At 38.4% G+C, this 21856-nt stretch overlaps 1 protein-coding gene and 1 long non-coding RNA gene across 2 annotated transcripts in view; one reads left to right on the plus strand and one right to left on the minus strand.

The window, feature by feature from the left end:
* GPR156 (G protein-coupled receptor 156) overlaps positions 1–13684 on the plus strand; it is a 37235-nt gene extending 23551 nt beyond the window's left edge. The window contains exons 7-10 of the mRNA XM_087716530.1: positions 2924–3022; positions 6657–6893; positions 8449–8610; positions 12452–13684. Of these exons, the coding sequence (XP_087572656.1) occupies positions 2924–3022; positions 6657–6893; positions 8449–8610; positions 12452–13684 (1731 nt within the window). The remainder of the gene's footprint in view (positions 1–2923; positions 3023–6656; positions 6894–8448; positions 8611–12451) is intronic.
* On the minus strand, positions 12171–21775 carry LOC148045548 (uncharacterized). Its single transcript, XR_015696785.1, has 2 exons — positions 18518–21775; positions 12171–17764 (listed from the first exon to the last, which is right to left on the minus strand). It is a non-coding gene; the product is annotated as an uncharacterized LOC148045548 (long non-coding RNA).
* Between the last annotated feature and the right edge of the window lie 81 nt (positions 21776–21856).

A 21856-nucleotide genomic window follows, 5' to 3' on the forward strand; every position in this document is an offset into this window, starting at 1 on the left:
CCTTTGATGTCTTTAGAGGATTCTCTCAAGTAAAACACAAATTATTCCCAACCCTCTAATTAATAAGCAGCTAGTAAATACCAAATGTTGTGTCCCTTTAAGCTCAGATCATAAAAGGAATCTGATATATTAATATGAACATTTAATAATTTATTACATTTCTATAAAGCCCCATCTCACTTAAATGAGTTTACAACACTATAATAAAATAAGTTCTGGCTTTTTGTAATAACAGTATAACTGTGGGAAGATGAATTTCCATAGACTGTCCCTTTTTTCTAAGACAACTACTTCATAGCCATTGACCTTTGTGCATATTAAATTGAACTATAATTGCCAGACAGTGATTCAGGTTTTTTTTTTTAAGCAAACCAACAATATCAAAATGTGAGAACCTTTCTAAATAACATTACATCAGCTCATACACTCCAAATTGCTTCCTCTACCTTGGACAGTGGCCAGTTTTTTTCTGCCTTATCTCTGACCTTGACACCAGGAAGTGTAGATAAATGTTTCACCAACACAAGGAAAATATTGCTTGGTCCTGTTGAAAGGGAATCGGTTATCTCGTATAGTATGATGACTAAAGATGAACTGAAATTGAAGGGCTTGCCCAAGCCCTGAAACTGGTCCAAGGGAAATTAAAGCAGGAAATCTAGTTTCCTAGAGCCCCCAGAATTACAAGGTTTATAAGTGGATACTGTTAATGCTGTCCCTAGTGTGTCAGTCCCAGGTAGACCAAATTAAAAATACAGACCAGATGAGCTAATTCTACTTTAATGTAAGGCTGAAATAACAGAATCTTGTAAGCCCAAAAGTACACATCTCCTGCCATCTCCATTACTGCCTGAAAACTTCTGAGCTTCTTAATCTGCCCATTATGCAACTGCAGACTATGCCCTATCTTATCTGACCATTCCCTAGACAGAATCTCTTCTGTGTTCCAAAGTCATTTCCACATACCATTACAAGTGCCACAAGTGACCATGCTTCTGTACGCTCATATCAAATAACCTTTTGAACCTGATCATATAATTGGAGTCATGTGAATACCTATCAATAGCTTCTAGAGTCAGTTGACTCAGGCATGGTGTTTTAATTATAAATGTCTAACTTTCCTCTCACAGATTGCTTTCTGGATGGGACAAACTGGAGAATTATCTGTCCCAATTTATTTGGAATTATCCTAACACTGGTTTAACCTTGGTAAGCAATTTAAAAGCCGGATTTGGCACTAGTGAGAGGTTTATTATACAAGGTTCTATCTAGTACAATTTAATTTCATACAATGTTTTTAGCCTACTAACTTCTTTGAAATTAGATTGTTGCTGGATAGGGATCATTTGCCACTGTCTCTTCACGTGGATATTCCCATCAAAGTTTGGGACAGTGACACTGGGTCCAGCCATTCTTAGTTTAGATGGCCTGAAGAGACTGCGAGGCAACTGCTTCTTACCTTGGATAGGTCCCTTGAGCTCTATGGGTTTGAGAGATCAAATTCTTCAGGAGCATTAGCCAATATAATGTTCTGATATACAACCTCTGGAGTTCATTATTAACACATTTGCCCCTTGTGAGCTTTTGTTTTAGGCAGACACCCTAGGCTAGAACTGCATGCAAGCTATGGTAGATCTGATGATAACTTTCAAATGCTACAAATTCAGTAACTGTCCCATTCAGGAATCAGCTATTTGATCTAAAAAAAAGGTTACAAAACCGAATAAAAAGAATCAATTTTTTACACAAGCTACATACATACAGTTAGGAATAACTTTTTCCAGCTACAAAAAATAGAAATGCACCTTTTCTGGAAGATAGTTTCAAGCACTTCAATCAACCTGATGGCTCAGCCAGAATCTAAGATTCTGCCTAGGGTGGAAAGAATTCTATAACATGCTATGCAAGTTCTCCTCTACTAGCCCTCTGCCTCAATATATGCTCAGTAGTTCAGTACTTAGTACACAACATGTCAATCTTATATTCACAAAATAGCTTTAATATTTAGATTTCTTAGTATTGTACTGTCTGCATATATAGTGTTATGGTATTAATACATTTATTTTTATAGATTTTACTCATTTCTAAGATTTTAGAAATACTTAAGCTTTTTAATCAGTATTTTGTAACATCTTACAGCAATTTTACAAAATGTTGATCATGGCTGGAATAAAGTTGTTTTAATTTGATTATGATTTAAAAATGAGTGAATGAAAGAAAGAGATACATTTGTATCCAAAAGAATGAATGGAAGAACAATGAAAGAGGATATGAAAGCTGCTTGGCAATGAGTGAAACGAATGTTGCAACTTGTTACAAAAGCCTGTAGTTTACATAGACAGGTAAAAGTTGAACCTTGTGAAGTAGGGATTAGCTATTTTCAGATTAGACAGAACTGTTAGGTAAACATGAAGAAAGATGAATTCAATACTCAACAGGACAAGAATGACTAAGAGTCCATTGACTTGAATGAGAAGCAGGAAAGGATTAGACAAATTTGGGCTGACAACTTAATTACTATGCCAAAATTTATATGTTGATTCCTTTTCTGATTCTAGGTAGTTTACAACATATGAAATAAAATAATATTATAAAAGCCATCCATAAAATCCAATATAAAGCAAAATTATAAGTAAATGTGCCTTCAAACAAGCCCAATTGTTCTGTTCAATAAGTCTGTTTTCATAACATTCTGAAACCTTATCAGAAAAATGCACTTAACTTTGGTGTACAAGCTATTGAGGGGCTACTAGTGATACTCTGAGTAACTTCCCCCCACCACCTCTGTTCCTTTCCAAGTTTTTAATTTCTTTCTTTTAATAGTATCTTAGAATTATATTCTATGATAGGAAAATGGAAATAAAGTGTTAGGATGTTCAACATTTTGCAAACTAAGAGATTCTTAGCTATATATTTCAATTTTCAGCAGGTCATTGACAAAGGCTTGAACTGCATATTGAGATATGGCTACATCTGTAAATCTCTCTATTCTGAATTTTGGTTTATTCTTCTTCTGGGATTTAAGGTATGTAATTTATTCCAATATCTTATTGGTAAGAGCTTAAGCTCCATTGTCTGTTATGCATAGATACTTTAAAGATTAAGTTTATTTAATTTAGGCACAGTTTTTTTGTACAAATATTCATAATTCATTATGCAAAGTTGAAAAAATTATTTTTAAAAACATCACATTTTTTAGCCAAAACTCTCAGAAATGCATTCATCTGTTACATGGAAGATAGCTGGATGGAGCCCTGATTGATGAGTGTTGCTTCCTCAAGACAAGGAACATTTCTTGTATCTTCATTCCCTCTACTTCTATAAGGACATTGAATTCAAAGCAACTTGTAATAAATCCTAAAACTTTATAAGACAAGCTTAAAATAATTTCTACCACCTACCTTTTTCATTCAACCACAATGTATCTTATAAAAGGGCAGGGGAATAATAGATTACCAAAACCTCCCAAATTGTACCACCAAAATTTGGGGACAAAATCCCGTGTTTTGTTCACTAATATGGACTTGGTGTTCACCAGCATCAACCAAAATCCTGGACCTTCAGCAGTTTGGCCACCTGGTCCTTGGAATAGGTTCAGCAGGTAACCAGCAGCCAACTGAAAGTAGCCTTTCCCTTGGAATAACCCACCTTTTTCTGGTAAAATAGCATTTGTAATCCAAAAGGTGTAATTTCCTTCCCAATCTGTCCTCTACCACCCAAATAAAGTACCAATGTTCCATCATCAAACTAAAGAGTTACTTCACATCTCATGGTTCTTGGAGGAGAGTATCTTACTACTTTTGCATTAAGAATGCTGTTTTACCAAAAAAAAAGGGGTTGGCTGCTAGTTACCCGCTGAACCTATTCCAAGGGTCAGATAGTCAGACTGCTGGAGGCCCTGGATTTTGATTGATGCTAATAAATGTCAAGTCCATATTAGTGGACAAATGTATCTAGCATGTATTACTAAAACCTGGTTCAGCAACTAGTAAAATCACCCTTTCTGAAATCTTGCTCACATTTGAGTTTACATCTGCAAGATAGGGGAGGTTTGGAGTACTGTGGTGGGCTGTAAATGCCTTTATGTGACATTGGGTAGTACAGACAAGCTAGGTCTACGAATTATTCTCATGTATCACATGATTTATGCAAAACAGTCATTTTTTAATCATCCAAATTTCATGGCTGGTTGGTGCTGGAGTCGTCCAAGCTTCTATTGCTAGGGAATTTAAGTTACCATGTTGTGGAACTTCTGTGCTAGGTTTCTAGGATAATCTGGACATTCATGGCAATCATAGGCTTGAACTAGTTTATCTTAAGCACATGTACTGGGCATGTGTTTGGCATTACTCCAGATCTATTCTTTATTAGAGCATCTATTATGTGAAGATAGAGGACATTATGAAGAATCCATTGCTGTATTCAAATCACTCACTGGTTTGTCTGAGACAAATAGTTGCCTGGAATCCATACTGGTTGGGAGGTTCTATGAAATCCCCAGACCCTTTAGGGTCGTGATAGGCATTTGGAGACTTTTTCTGCTAATTGCAGTCAGTTCTATCAAACACCTAGTTAATCTCTGTAACTGTAAGATGAAAACACTCCTGGGTGGCTTCTCTTGTTCCACAACTCTGGAAGGGATTCTGGGGTCAACAAGGAGCACTGGTAAATAAAAGGGATGAAGAGATTAGAGCATTGATGGAGAAAGATTAGAAGTAAACTTGATCAAACTTGCATATAAGTGCCTATCTGGACCCAATGAAGGCAGAGATGCATTTTTACTTCATCCTTATAGCAATTTTCTTTTTGAGGGGACTGAGAATTAGCAAGATCTGCCCACAGGCTCTTATGAAAATTTGGTCAATATTTTGTCACAACATGGCTCAAATTTACATAGGTCTTGGCTCTGTATGGGTAGTTTGTATGAACTAGACAGAAGTAGAATCTTGCAAAGTGATCTGGAAATCATTCCGTGTGGCAGACTTCAGTGAAAAGGATAGGGTGTTGGGCAGCATCAACTCCGTCACAGGTGAGCTGGATGCTTATCCCTCCTAATATAATCCAGGGGTGAATACTAGACAGTGACGTGCGGTGAGGTTCACGGCCGGTGAGGCAAGCGGGCAAAAACCGCACTATGTCTGCCTGCGCCAGCCGCCCCCAAAGCCCTGACGTGTCCCGCTCTATGGCGCGACTTTCCAAAAGCCGCCCCTGATGCTTCCTGCTCTATGGCCGCTGCGTCCACCATAGAGCGGGACGACAGCCATAGAGCGGGACGCATCGGGGCTTCGGGGGCGACTTTCCGAAAGCCGTGCCGGGGCTTTTGCGTGGCTTTCTGAAAGCCGCCCCTGAAGCCCCGACGCGTCCCGCTGTATGGCACAGCTTTCCAAAAGCTGCCCCCGAAGCCCCGACGCATCCTGCTCTATGGCCGTCGTCCCGCTCTAGAGCGGGATGCATCGGGGCTTCGGGGGCGGCTTTCGGAAAGCCCCCCGAAGCCCCGGTGCAGCTTCCCGAAAGTCCCGGTGAAGCCCTGGCGCCAGCCTGGTGGTTTTCTACCAGACTCCCATCTACGAGCCGACACCAATCCACCCGGCCTTGTCACACCCCCTGGCTGCTGCAGCTGATCCCACGGCATCAATGCACAGCCCCGGGCTGAACTGGAACCAGGACACCCAAGCTGCTGGCGGCGGTGGTGGCCACCTGAGCAGCCATGATTCCCCCCTCCCCACCCAGCCCATTCCTCCCCAGTGTGGTGAGAGCTCCAGCAGGCTGGATGCAGGTGCGAGGGGCCTGGCAAAAGAAAGAAAGCGCCAGCCCACCAGCAGAGGCGGGTAAAAGACCCGCCTCTGCTGCGGGCTGCCCCTCTCTTCTCAAACAAGCTGCCCTCCCTGCCTCTCCCCCTTTCCTCTCTTCTCAAACAAACTCTCTCTCAAATTGAGTTTGTTTGAGTGAAGTAAAGAAACACACACACACAAACACATTATTTACAATAAAAAAATTACTTACAAATTACAATAATTTTGAATTCCTCCCCCCTCCCTCCGATCCACATACCTTTTCCAGCTGTGTCACAGAGGATTTCAACTCTGCTCTTGTCTGCCATGATGAAAATGTAAAAATGTAAAAAGAAAAAGGCAAGAGCTGCTGAGGTCAGGCTGGGTTAGCTGCTGCCAGAGTCCCCAATGGATGACTCTGCTTAACTGTTTAAAAAAAGCCTCTAAAAAAGTGCTCTCTGCAGGAGGAGGCAAGAGAACCAGGTGCCTCCTCTGCATAAGGAATTTTTCGCCTTTTAACCCTTGCTTAACTCTGCTCAAGTGATCATAAAGCTAGAGTAAAGGGGGCATGTGGTTCTCTTGCCTCCTCCTGCAGTTAAGCACTAAGCAGTCATCCACTGTGACTCTGGCAGCAACTACCTCAGCCTTTTTCCTTTTAATTTTTTTTTAATTTTCATGATGACAGTGGTGAGGCCCTGCCTCCCCTGCCTGCACGTCCCTGATACTAGACTATGGCTATTATTCCAACATAGCATTTTCATTTTGCCTCAAGTGAGCAGCAAGGATATTTTATGAAATTTTATCAATATATGATTAGATTAACAGAATAGAAGTCTAGACTTAACTCATATTTGAACCTACTAAAACAATTTTCTTGTTATTTTTCAGGGAATCCTACTGATGTATGGAATTTATCTTGCGGGTCTAACAGATAATCTCAGTTGCCCGCCAATTAACCAGTCCCTGACACTCATAAGTGCGGTAGCCATTATTTTCCTCTTTATTGGAATTATGCTGGTGGTCAATAATTTTTTCTACTTGTGGCACAATCTGGTGTATGGATTAACTTCAGGAGGAATTTTTGTCTGTATGACTTCAATAAATTGTTTGATCTTTATCCCACAGGTAAGAAAGCAGATGAGTGGTATTGCAAATTACTTTTCCCCAGAGTCTTGCATATAAATGGAATTCCTGACATAAAGTGAATATACAAATTAATGGTTAATTGTATATCCTCAGCTCATAATAAATGTATTCTGCTTCCTGTAAGCTCATGACAGGACTCTCCTCATACTGGGACTTGCAAATATATTTTTCTTAGCTGTGCTGAACAGTGATTCAAGGACTTATGTAGTTGGGTGCCATACCACATATCCTACTTTAGCACTACATAGATAGTAGTAGAATTGTAAAATGATAAGAGGAATAATTTAAAAAACCTCATAGTATACACTTCTTTAATTTTAATGTTAGAATGTCATTAAAATGTATTTAAAAATTGAAATATAGGAGAAATGCATCAATTAGTTTAAATCTAGTTCTTGTTCCTTTATATAATTGTACCCATTTTTGAAGTATGATTTCTCCAAAGGTGAAGTATCTCTTTTAGTCTGAAGAAATGCAAGTATAATTTAAATGAGGAGGACACACTTTCCTCACACACTTTCCCTCTTGTGAGCAACTGTCCTTGACTTGTAAGATCAGCAGAGAGAGAGAGAGAGAGAAATAACATGCCAATTGAATTGGACTGTTGACTCATGAGGCAGTATCCTCCTTTTGTTCAGGCACCACAGGTCAGCCAGGAAATCAATGGTAAAAATCTAGAGTTTTGCTAATAATAAAAAATCATTTAAAACCTGAAATCTGTCCTATGAAATTCAAGTCATGGTTTTACAACACAGCAGTCTGTGCCTCCTTATAACATCAGAATTCCTTGAATGCTACTTGTGAGTGCTAATTGTTGACCTTTATAAAATGTGACATTACTTGCTTAAGAGCAACTAAATTGCACTGAGCTTTGGCAGCAAAGAAGTTCAATTCCAAGTCACTGTCCGATAACCTCATGGAAACCGTGGGCTCCTCAGTTGATTTCAGTATAAAAGTTCATATCTTTTAGTGTGGCCTATTTATTTGAATGTGTCTTAAATATTTGGCTTTATCTCCCGTTGTCTGTAAAATGCAATAAAATTTGAGAGATAGGTTGTTGTTTAATATGGATGAATTCTCAGGTATTTGTAAGAGTTTATTTCATATATGTGATTCAAACATTTTGTACACTACTGTGAAACATTTTGATGCTATAGCTGCCAAGTGACCTGCTCCATTGCTTTGTTGCCTTCTTTCTTTAAATAATGAAAAGGCCTGCAGTAAAATACTTTGTCCCAGATAAGAGTGTCTGTGTGTGTGTGTGTGTGTGTGTGTGTGTGTGTGAGAGAGAGAGAGAGAGAGAGAGAGACAGAAACAGCGACGTGGACAAAGGAAATGAACCTGGCCTTCCAAATGAAAAGTGTGCATGTGTACAAGGGAGTGAGATCTTTACCTATAGGAACAAAACGACTCAGCAGTTTCAAGAATCCTCCCTTTTTTCTATAGCTTTCACTTTTTGTCTACTGTACTCTTTCTTATCTTGATTCTTACTTCTGATGTGGTTGAGCTCTAATTCTATTGTAATGTTCAGCAGATCAGACAGTGGAAGACTTTTGAAAAACAAGAAATTGATACCAGCAACATGGCCAAATATTTTACAGGTTCCAACAAAAATTTCCACTCTACAATGTATAGTGATGAAGAGATATACCAGCTGCTTGGGGAAAAAAATACCATGATACAGCAGCTTGCAGAGGTAGGAAATATTTACATAATTAGTAAAAAGAATGAAAATACAGCATCTCATCACTGTGCAACCATTCTCACATGCTATATGAACATAATTATAATATAGAATAAAAACTGAGCTCCAGATCTGAAAATAAGATAAAATAGGACAAAAACAAGAGAAAGGATTAAACTGATTTAAAAGGTAAAGGTTTCCCTGTCAGTCATGTCAGACTCTAGGGCATGATGCTCATCTCCGTTTCTTGGCTGAGGAAGCCAACGTTGTCTGAAGACCATCTCTGTGGTCATGTGGCCCACATGGCTATTTATCAAAGGCGCAGGGAACACTGTTACCTTCTCACTGAAGTGGTACCAATTTACTTGCATTTGCATGGTTTAGAACTGCTAAGTGGGCAAGTAACAGGAGTGATAAATACAGCAGACTTGGGGGGGGGGGCGACTTTTATAGCCCATGGTATTTTTTCCATGCCAGACATTTTAGAATGGTCAGAAAAATGTACAGGTGATGAGGAATCTATATTAAAAAACCTCTTTGCTATCTAGACACTTGCAACATCATAAATCATAAAAGAACATGCTCATCTCAAAGAGGATAGAGATACAAATTGTTGAATAAAAAATTGTGCGAGAAGGCAGCTGCTGTGCATACCAATCTGTGGAGATAGACTATATTCATATTTCTCAATACTTATTTAGTGAAGGATAATTTGAGAAGTTAGCCTTTTATAGGATTTTTCAATGCATACCGAAAAAATAGTTCATTGATTGTCATTCCAGTAGTATATGAGGAATTCAGCAAATACTCTACCTTCATGGATTTTTGCTCCCGTGATGCTGGATCATATCTTGGTACTCCACCATTTAGTACAAAATGAAACATATAAAAAAAAATCCTCTCTTTTTGTGGCCTTCCTGGATTTTAAACAGGCCTTTGATTCAATATCCAGGATCACCCTCTGGGAGAAATTAAAATGCACCACGATCGAGAAACGCCTCCTCTTCCTCATACAAAAATTGTGTGCCAATTCCACCCTGAAAGTGAGGTGCAATCCCCAAGGGAGTTTAACCGGCTCAGTAAAGGTACAAAATGGGGCACAGCAGGAATGCATTCTGTCCCCCTCCCTCTTCAACTTCTATATTAATCCCCTGATTGATCTCTTACAGAATCCTGATTTCCATCCTCCTAACCTAGCACAATGCAAAGTGCCAATTCTCTTATATGCTGATGATGCCACTATCATTTCACAAACCCCCATAGGACTGAAGAGAGCAATTAGGGCAACATTCGGCTATTGCAGGCAAAACAAGCTGGTCCTTAACTTCGATAAATCAAAATTTTTAGTTTTTGCTAAAAGACCAAGCCAATACTCCTGGCAAATAGAAGGATATAGTTTGGAACAGGTTAGAACATTTAGATACTTTGGTGTGGTTTTCCACTCGCTAGGAACATGGAAGGCACACCTGGATCATACATTGCAAGTAGCCATTAGGTCATCAAATGCAATCAAACATATCTTTTATACAGGTGGAGGTCAGTTAGTACCTGCTGCCTTAAAACTTTTTGAGGCCAAAACATTGGCACAAATTCTTTACCGGGCACAATCAGAAATCTTGCAAAGAGAGACTCGCTAGAAACCATACAAACTAAATTCCTGCAAGCCATCTTAGCTGCACCCAAAGGAACTCCAAATGCCCAGTTAAGAATTGAGACAGGCATGCCTCAAATTCAGGTAAGAGCCTGGAAGACGATGATCATTTATTGGCTTAAAATGCATTTCTTTCCAGAGGGACTGTCCCCACTAAGTGTTGACTGACAATTTCCCATCCCCCTGGAAACAGGCAATTGATCACAAGCTGGGCTCTTACGGGCTCTCACCATTATTCTTAATATCCCTAGACTTTGAGCAAGCAAAGCAAGTAGTAATTAATAGAATGAGGGACATGGAGTTCCAAGAAGAACTAAATAGGTTGCCTCTCCACGTAGGGACAGAATTAAACAGGGTGTGTGGGAATCGGCAAGATATCTAAATGACCTGATCTCCCCAAAACAAAGAATAGCTTTCTTCAGAGCCAGATTTAACATTCTTCCTTCAGCACTCCTCCAGGGCAGGTATAAGAGAACACCTATAACAGAACGCATTTGTATATGTGGTAAAGGAGAAGTGGAAGATAATTCACATGTTCTATTACACTGCGAGCTATACAGAGCTTGTAGGTCTGCACATATTCTCCCCTTATTAGAGAGATTGCCAGGGAGGGCAGACCATTTTTATTTAGGCTTTCTCCTCCAGGACACTAACCCGGTTACCACATATGCAGTGGCAAAGTTCTGTGCTGCTGCAATGTCCATAAGAAAAAAATTGGCTACAGAAGTATAGTACCATCTTGTATCAGTTATCTGGACATACCTTTAACAATCTTTGGACCATTATGTTATTATCCACTTTTAATGTCAATGCTTTTTAATTATATTTTAATGTTAGTATTTTTTAACATAGTATAAAAACTAATGTGTATTGCTGGTCTTTGACCGTAATAAAGATTTTACTTACTTGCTCCCATGATGGAAATGGTTTAAATATAGCCACTTCTCTGGCAGATGTGGCATATAATCAACTCATTGAAAATTTTACCAACTATCTTCACTTAGCAAACAAGATAGAAAATCCTTGGAAATAAAGGAAGCAGCAAGGTACTTTTTACAGCAACATTTCCAAGAATAGAGCCCTAGGTAAAATAGGTAGTTCTCCTGAGCAACTAGAACCAATCTTAGAATATGCTTTTTGGCTTCGTTTGGTTGCAACATATCAGAAGAACACATTATCTATGGAGATTCTGAATCTTCCAGGTCATCATTGTCCCAAAGATGCTTTTTCAAAAGGCAACTGGACTTTTATTTTTCCTTGAAGATCTTTTGCTTCTTATCCAAGAAGCTTCATCAGTTTCAATTCTGAACCGAAGGAGCGTCTTGGATGAGAAGCGAAATGTTTTCAAGGAAAAACAAAGTCCAGTTGCCTTTAAAAAAACACCTTTGGGACAATTGAGTAGATAAGTCTTTGAATACATAATCAACGCTTATGTCATTTTAATCAAGCAAATTTAAGTGGCTTATGAAATAAATGAAGCACTTCATAAAGAAGAATCATAGCCCCACATATTAAGTGGAGATTTTAGCATTTGATTTGTCATTTAGTCCATTTTATGGCATTTCAGATTAGGTTCAGATGAAAAGAATACATTCTCCTGTATATTCCAAATATTTGAAGACGGATGTTAAAATGCAAAATGAGCAAGTGCCGTGGTACCTTGGTACTCAACTGCTTTGAAACTCATCAAATTTGGTATTCAATACATTTTGACGGAATATTTTGTCCTAATAATTATTTGTTTGGTATTCAACGCATAAGTTACAACTTGTTGATGTCAGCTGCCTTGTGACTCACTATATTATTACTTATGGGGAAAAATGTTTAGTACTCATTTTTGGTACTCCTCCTGCCTCCCAGAACCAAGGTACCACTATATCTTGTGTATAGTTGCATTTCATTAACAAAATAGTGCACACAAGCTTTGTTTGTCAAAGGCCTTTAATATAAGATTGATAAGCAATATTCTGTTTTTCTCATCCTGTGTTTCTTGTTTGTTACATTTATATACATACATTTATTGTGTATCATTATTAGCCAACATGATAATTTTTGTTGAAGTATAACATTTATTATTTATGCTGGCTCATTCTTTTGCATAGCAGGCCTGTCTTAATTTTTTGAAACATTCATTTTATGTGAACTATAATTGTGTTTTGGTGCATTTAAATCAAAATATTTATCATAGTTTATTTAAAACAGAAAGATACAGCAATTGCAAATCTTCAAGAGCAAATGAACAGAGTTAAGGAGAAGTTGATGAAACTGGTGGCTATAGAGGATAACCACAGTGTTGCTGGTTCTCCATTACTTTCAACCTCCTTTTTATTGCCTTCTCACTCGACAGCTAATTTTTCTTCAATGGCAACAGAAAATCTACCCTTTTCACTTAGCCAGGAGCTGAAACCATGGCAGAATTCTAAGCTCTCAAATTCACAATATGTAGCAGGATTAGTTACTGAAAAAAGGTCTATGGATGACTCAGAACATACAGTTCAAGATAACATATCATTAGACATTACTGCTAAACGCAAACTAGTGAATAAGAAGCATTCAGGTGCTAAGTATAATGAAGAGCATTGGTTTTCCCAATCCAGCACTTTAGATACTAGAGAGAGGCTACATGAACACAGTTTCAGCACATTGAGCAAAGGAGCAAGGCAACCACATTTTTCAGCACTGAAGCAAAAGCAAAGCCCCGAAGTAAGTTCTGCGAGCAAAACAAAATTTCAAGAAAACTTGCAGGATCTGAGTGTGAATAACATTACTACAATGCAGCCATCTTCCAGGGGACCCAAGTACAATTATGAAAGGAGAATGAGGTTGCAACCAAAGGAGATTCAGAAGAAAGTCCCCTTCAACTTTTCTGGTTCCATGGCCTCCAGTATTCAGTGTGGTGTGAATAAATCAGCCAACAGAATGCGAAGAATGAGCAGATTAATAGAATATCCTTGGTTAGCACCAAGAAGCACCATGGATGGAGATTATTTGCATCAGCCTCCACCTTTGCAATCATTGGTGCTCAAGAACCCACTTGAAACTAAGCCTGACAGTGGGTTTCAATCATTATACAATCAAGGCTCTGGCTTGCTGCTAGACAATCATCCGGTAGAGAACTGTGCATCTACATTTTATCCCACAAACTTGAGGAATGTTCATTATCCGCAGAAAGATTTTCTGACAAGAGCTATTCCAGGCCTGCCTCCCTTCCAGCATTTTTACTTTGATTCTGGCAGCAGTTCTTCCGAGGAGAGAACCTATTGCCATCAAACACAGGCTTGTGAAGTTTGCCATTGCAGTCTCTCTTCTTCTTCTAGTGACAGCTGCATGATTGACACAGATCCTGAATATAGTATGTTAGATTATACAAAACTTTACAGCAAAACTAAACAAATTGTGAATTTCAATGAAGATTTGGAATCCACTTATGTATAAAAATAAAATTTGAATTTACCATACATTTCTGTTTTTGGAGTAAATGAGAATATCCTCAAAAGCATGGCTTCTCGTGTAAATTGCTTGAGCCTATAAAAATTAGTCACATAGAAGCTCAGTTAACATCTAAAGAATAATACCAATTTCAATTGATTTGTTAGACCTCTTCTAAAAAGTCCAGTATCCATCTAGCCACTCATTCGTTTATTGCTTTTTTGTAACGCTTGTGCAAAAGGAAGAAAAGATGTTAATTACCAGAAATCAGCATGGTTTATCAAGAACTCTTTCCTGACTAGTTAAGAGACAAGTATCAAATGAGTGTCCATAAGGAATATTTCTAGATCTACTTTTCAGTCTTTTGATTAAAGATTTGGATGAAGGGGCAGAATTATTATTAAAGTTGCAGATACAAAATTGAAAGGGAGAATCAGTACCATGGAAGACTGAAATACAATTCAAAATTATCAGATTTGAGAAATACATTGAAAGCATCAAAATGAAATTTAACACAGGGAAGTGCAGTGTTCCTTACTTAGGAAACAAAAATTTACGGACAGGTAAGGAATATATAGTTTCATTGTGAAAAGTATCTTGGAGTAGTAACGTCTTGTAAGCTGAAGATGAGTCATCAGTGTGATATGGCTATATAAAATAATTACAGGCTGAAGTCTATATTTAGCACTATGGAAGACTGATGTGGAGATAGTGACGTGGTCCCTTTTTTCTCTACACACGTATAACATATCTATGTAGAAGGGATTACTCAGCCAGTTGAGACCATTTCTTTGTCATTATTTTTTTACTTAGCAAGCTTTCCAAGTTGCGTTACAGAATTATAAATTCTCTTACATTTTTAGCTGTGTTGCTACTCGAACAATTGATAGTAAGAGTTCTCTAATCTCACATCTGCATAACGGGAAATAATGATGCATCTACATATATGTTTGGCAAAAAATTAGTTATGTGGGTACACAAGTTAATTGGGATACATAATCACACTATCTCTAGGTGTTCTCTGCTAGGAATCCTGTATCCTTGGCAATGGGTCAACTATATGAATGATGACCAATGAGGTCAAAAGCCCCCAGAAGCTGAATTTTGGCCTAGCCCTAATGACCGAGAAAGAAAAGTATTGTGCATCTGCTAGCTCAAGGGAGTCCATCCTCTGCTGTTTCTTTGGAGTTCCCGCCAAGCTGAAGGAACATGGATTGATATATTCATTAGATTTTTTAAAATTATTTTTATTACATAATTCAAGGCAGCAAACATTATATTTTCCTCACAACAATCTTGTGACATAGATTGAGCTGAGGAAGAGTGACTGATGCAGTCACCCAGCTGACTTTTCATATTAAGGTGGGATTAGAATTTAAGTATTCTGGTTGCTACATTAGCACCTTAACTACTACATTTCCTTCATAATTGTATTGTTTATTTTTGTGTTTAACAAAAATAAACTATCCATTTGATAGAAAATTTCTTTTGTTTAAAGGCAGTTTTTGCATCTCAGAAATACAAATTGCTTGACTATGAACTAGTAGATGATTTTCTCAATGGGAAATGCTCCAGTCATATGAAAAGCTTTTACAGAATCAGTACTGCCACTAAAAGGTTTTAAAATCAGGTGAAACTCACTTAACCAACTTACTTAACAATAGAAATTCTGATCCCCATTTTAGTTATAAGTTGAGAATTACCTGCATGTGAAAAAAAATGCATGTGAAGAATTAAGCCTAGTACCGTTATTTAAAAATTACCTGAGATAAACTAAATTCAAATCTATGTTAACAGTGCTAAATTTATTTCCTTCAAAATGAGATCTGTGCATGGAAGGTTACACTGTTACCTTCCAAGTTTCCTTGCACCACTTTTTATACTTATAAATCTATTGTCCACTGGGCCAATACAGCAGAAGCATTTTCTTTATCCAAAAGTATTACTTAATGTTTTCTATAACATTCAGAGTTGGTTGAACTGATATTCTCAGAGCTTCCGTCATTTCCATTCACAGGTTCTCATTTGATTCAGTCACTCTCCCACAGTGTATCATCTAACAGCATGGTTTAAGAAATCAAGTCTATTTACATAGTCTGAATTTGCAGAATTTTCTTTTCTTTCTTCCTTGGACTGGAAAAATGGGTGAAAAAGCTACTAAGGCCTTCAGAGTTCTGAAATTCTTTCTTCAAAGTTGAAGACAGACAGACTATGGTAATAGGGTTGGGATGTTCTTTGCAATGTCATTATTCCTTCCTAAATTTAACAGGAAGGGAAATTGTCACTGTACTTGGTAAGCCCTTGGAAATAGTTCTGTCACGTCCTTACTCAAGGCAGACAATATGCCTCACAAGCTCATTGGTCCAGTACATTTCTTTTGATTCCCTGTAGCAGCAAATTGCCAACTACCAAACTTGTACTGTATCTTTCTGTCTTGCATAGTATAACTAATCTTGCAAGGACTTCTAATGTCTCTCATTGCCTATCAGATTCAGGTAAATCGTAAATTAATTAAACAATGAACCACAATTTATTTGTAAGACCCAAATTCAGTCTGAATTAAAGCAGATTTCTTATGGTGAATTAGTTTCAAAAGATAAGGCAAGCATTGTTAGTAAATACCACTTCATAGTGCTTTACAGTCCTCTCTCAGTGGTTTACACATGTCAGCATATTGCCCCCAACAACTTGGTCCTCATTTTACTGATCTCAGAAGGTTGGAAGGCTGAGTCAATCTTGAACCAGTCAGGCTCAAACTCCTGGCAGTCAGCAGAGTTAGCTTGCAATACTGCATTTTAACTACTGCACCACCATGGCTAAAGATGACGGTAGGGATGAAAAATTCCTGGAGACCAATAGAGCATTCCAATCAGGGTTCAAAGGACAAGGCAGAAATACAGATAAGATGAAGAAAATGATTAAGGAACCAGAAGAATAATGTAGCCTGAGGCATACATGTATGGGTTGTAACGAGATGTTAACTCCAGCAGTCATTGAGATATTCTAAGCCTTTGCCTAAACATGGCCAATTCTTTCCAGATGTAATTAACTTACACTTCAAGCTATATGTGACTTATGAGCCATGACACTCATATGCATTCCTTTCTATCTTCTACCTGAAAACTAACAAAGGGATTGACATAAGTTCAACATGGTCTGTGGGAGCAGAGGCAGGAGTGTTTAAAGCAATCCTTTTAGTGCCCAGACTTGAGTTCTCTGCTTCCGTTTGACTAACCTCCCCCTTTGCCTGTCTGAATAACTACAGCCTGGGGCCAATACATGGTTGTTTTCAAGAGATGCTCAATCATGAAGTGATCTCCACAATGATTCCACCAACTGATGACCTTCCAACAGTGAACTGGTATATAACTTCCCTATAGCCCAAAACATGGCTATTTCAATTTTTTTCAGTAGTATGATGCACCACAAGGTTAATGGCCACATGGGAAGCAATTTTGTTGTCCTGGTCCTCTGAAAATTGAAGCCAGACCTTTCCTAGGAATATCAACATCTTTTTACAACCTATTTGGGAATGTGAGACTTTACAGAGAACCATACAAGATTTTCATTATTCCCTGTTCCTAGCCTGAGGGGAAAGCATGCTTACAGAAGTATTAATTTCTGCTAAATTACATATTTTGTCTTCATGTTCTTTTTGTGCAATTGCTTCAGCATTGTTATTAATTTGAAAATGAATCAATGGTTTTAGTTCATTCTTATTTTCCTTCATACCTCTTCTGAAACCAACAATCAGGATTTGTTTGAGGATCACTTAATGGAACAATGGCTAAAGAATCCAAACTGATTCTAGCAGACCATTTCATATATAAACTCACATTTTAAAATGAGAGAATTAATTGTACGAGATAAAGGTTAACCCAATCAATACAGCAATTGATAACTCTTAAGGGAATATTTACCTTCTAGTTTGCCATGGGCACTAATGCTGACTATTACAAGACAATACTCTCCAATTATGTCTATTCATTTTATTCATTTTCTGCTATCTGGATAGCAGTTTCATGTCTTGTTACTCTTTGTATTATCCTTCATTCCAATGTAATAATCCCCTTCTTAGCTGTCAGGCTGTAGAAGAGAACAGTGTTTTAATTAACATACTTGTCCTCATAAATTTATAGGAAGATTATGTTGAGAATCTATGGTTTAGTAAAAATATAGGTAAATATATTTACATATGGTTTAAACATAGGTAATCCTCCTTTAGTGACAATTAGGACTGTGACTTAATTATTGCAAAGTGGTTGCTAAGTGAAAACGCAACTGTATTTATGACTTACTTTAGCTTGCCTTTGTTTTACAGTCCTGCAAAGATTGTAAATGCAAGGACTGGTTGCAAAGTTATTTTTTCATCACCACTATAACTGAATGGTCACTAAATGAGGCAGTCACTAAACTTGCATTAAAAAATTATCCCACATTTATTATTTTTATAAATAACTCAAAGTGACAAACATACTTAATACTCCTTCCTCCTCCTCCTCCTATTTTCCCCACAACAACATGCCTGGGAGGTCGAACATGCAAATATTAAGTCAGGAAAACAAAGGCTCAGAATGAACAAAGACTTGCAACAAAAGTCAAAGATAATAAAGTTTCTTTCAACATATTAATAACATGAAAAAGTCAAAGAAACAGTGGGTCCACCAAAGAGAGAAGATGGCAAGGAAGTAACAGGCAGTCGGGAGAAAGCAGAGCTGCTTAACTCGTTCACGCAAAAAGAAATTATAACCCAACATACACACAAAAAAAACCTACTGTAAAAGACAAAGTAGAAATAAAAATTAAAATAAGAAAATGGTAAGAGAACACATATCTGACCTTGAATATAAATCACCAGGACCTGACAGATTAGATCCCAGAGTTCTGAAGGAGCTGGCAGATGTCATTGTACCACATCTTTCAAAAATCCTACAGCACTGGGGAAGTACCTGAGTTTGGAGAAGGGCTGATGTGGTTTCCATCTTCAAGAAAGGGGGGAAAAAACAGACTCAGAAAACCACAGACCAATCAGTCTAACACCAATACCTGGAAAAATCCTGGAAAGAATAATCAAGGAGCAGATCTGCAAACAACTAAAAGTAAATAAAATTAGTAGCCAGCATGGGTTTGTTAAAAACAGATCATGCCAAACCAATCTTATTTCATTCTTTGATAAATTAGTACAGAAAATTTTCAACATGGAGATAAAAATGAAACCAGAACTTTTATTCCCTTGGGTTTAAAAGAAAAATATTTGATTTTTTTTTTTAGAATTTTGTTGTTATATATGTTGACCACAGCAAGACTATTGTATGCACAAAAATGGAAGGACACTTTGATTCCTAATATGGACAAATGGTTGCAGAAGTTAATGGAGTTGGCTGAAATGGCTAAATTGACTACTTTGATTAAAGAAAAGAACCGTATTTTTGTTTCTACATGGAAACTACTTTTGAACTTCATGCTTGATGTGGAAAAGAATGAAAATCTGACTTTGGGTTTTACCGATTAGACTGATAGATCTTTATAGAAATGGCTTGTTCATATTATTATGAAAAAGCAAAAAATTGTGATTTGATGTTAATGCCTTATTTTACTGTAACAGAGTCGGAAGTCCAGATGGATTTGTAGCTGGCTGATAAACTGTACTCAATGAGTAGTCCTTAATAGTACTACTCCATGTGGATACATGGCGGGAAGTAAGTAGTGGGGTACCACAAGGCTCCATCTTAGGCCCAGTACTCTTCAATATCTTCATAAATGACTTAGATGGGGGAATAGAAGGGGAACTCATCAAATTTGCAGATGACACTAGACTGGCAGGAATAGCCAACACCCCTGGAGACAAGCTCAGGATCCAAAAAGATCTTGATAAACTTGAACAATGGGCCCTATCCAACAAAATGAATTTTAATGTGGAAAAAAGCGAAGTTTTACATTTAGGCAGGAAAAACCAAAGGTATAAGTATAGATTAGGAGAGACCTGGCTCAAAAACAGGCATAGATTCAAGATCACGTGAAGTATTAGTACCACTTTATAAAAACCCTAGGAAGACCACACCTGGATACTGCAACCAATTTTGGTCACCATACTACTACAAAAAAGATGTTGAGACTTTGGGAAAAGTTTAAAGAGCAGAGCAACTAAGATGATCAAAGGCCTGGAGACTAAAAGATATGAAGAACGGCTGCAGGATTTAGGTTTGGCTAGTGTAAAGAAAAGAAGAATCAGGGGTGGCATGATACTAGTATTCTAGTATTTGAGGGGCTGCCACAAAGAAGAGGGGGTCAAATTATTCTACAAAGCACTGGTGGGCAGAACAAGAAACAATAGTTGGAAACTAATCAAAGAGAGAAACAACCTGGTATGAAGGAGAAACTTCCTAACAGTGAGGATAATTAACCAGTGGAACAGCTTGCCTTCAGAAATTGTTGGTGCTCCATCACCGGAGTTTTTAAAGTAGAGACTAGACAGTCACTTATCTGAAATAATATAGGTTCTCCTGCTTGGGCAGGGAGCTGGACTAGATGACCTCCAAGGCCCCTTCCAGCTCTATTCTATTTTATAAAAGATGATCTGGGCTGAGAAAGAGTGACTGGTACAAAGTCACCAATCAACTTTCATGCCTAAGGAGGAGCTATAATTGTCTTCATGTTTCTAGCCTGGTGCCTTAACTCATTTCTTACAGAGCTTAGTTTAGAATTGCTTGACTAACTTTGTTGCTATTCTGTAACTTGTTCTACTATGCTGAATAAGTAGAAAGATTTCTACAAGGCATGATATGATCAATGCAAAACATAAGGTAAACTCCTGATGATTTCCAATTACTGGTATATTTGTGTTAATGCAGTATAAAATTACAGTTCATTTGCAGTAATGTTCTACCATTGACTGATTCAAATTCTGGTCAACCACAATTCCAAGCTTTATCCCATTCAATTTTGTGTTACGTATTTCACAGCCATTCTTTCACCACTCATTAATAAAAGTATAGATGGAACAGAAACCTACAACACACCACTCTCTATCTCCTTTGTTTGATGAACTAAAGTTCAAAGCCTTTGTCATTGTACATCATGTATGCAACGAAATTGGTTCTAATGAACGCTTTTCAAGAGTCTTGAGCCAACAACAGTATTCACTTCATCAAAGCCATAATTATGTATTTTACTAATCTTTTTGAGGTGGTGTTAGATGTCATGCCCTTGATCAAAAATGAGATAAGGTTAGCCTCCCAAGACTTGTTCTTGGCAAACCAATTCTGACCTGGCATGAGAAGTTTCTGGGCAATGCACAAAATCTCTTAGACGGTGCAACTATTTGGTGTGGTCTTCTCAAGAGTTAACACATACTTGTGATTTATAAGGTTAACATTTAGAGGCATCGTACCCTCGAGGCAAGGCAAAAGCATAGGAGAGTGCTGGTGTTCACATTCCTCCTTCGGCAGCATCGGCCAAGCAATCATGGAAAGCAAAGTGCTTAGCTAAGCAGACCCACCTTGAGTCATGGTGGAACTTCCCTTCTCCCCTCAAACCGCGGAATGACTAAGACTAACTCGGTTATCAGCGCGAAGGGCGACAATTGCACTTTACTGCGTCCCCTAAAGCGGTACCGATACATTTGCACTCAGTCGACGCCCCCACTGGAGCAGGTGACACACGGCTATCAATGCACCGCAAGTGCCACCAAGAGAAAACCCGAGTGACAGCCTTGCTTTCGGGGCGACGGAAGAGCTCCGTCCCGCCTGCGGCGCCAACCAGACGATGCCCCCAATAGGCGCCGTGGATCTGTCGAAAAGTTCCCATTGAAGCCCCGCCCATTTCGCATCAGCCTCCTCTCCGGGTTCCTCCAAATGCCGTGGGAAGTATCCGTGGGTTCCATTGGTTCTGCAGCGGTGACAATTCAGGCTCCGGCGTTCTTCATTGGATCCCAGAAAGGAAAGAATGCACGGCCCGATTATTTTCGTAGCTGTTCTGTCATTGGCTGATTATATAGCGCGGATGCTTCCTTTCCACCGGCGGCGATTGGTCCCGATGTAGTGCTAGAAGGGAGGGCTCTGTGCGTTCACTTTCTCCTGATTGGATTTTCTTCCGAAGCTGTTCGGGTCAGAGATCGTTCGGGTGTTCGGCTCGGCATCCACGGAAGACGCTTAGCAAGGCTGCGTAACTCGGCTTTGA

The sequence above is a fragment of the Thamnophis sirtalis genome, unplaced genomic scaffold (genome assembly GCF_051295495.1).
Source record: "Thamnophis sirtalis isolate CommonGarterSnake01/CBP01778 unplaced genomic scaffold, rThaSir2_p1.2 scaffold_5, whole genome shotgun sequence".
In the NCBI taxonomy this organism is placed as follows: Eukaryota; Metazoa; Chordata; class Lepidosauria; order Squamata; family Natricidae; genus Thamnophis; species Thamnophis sirtalis.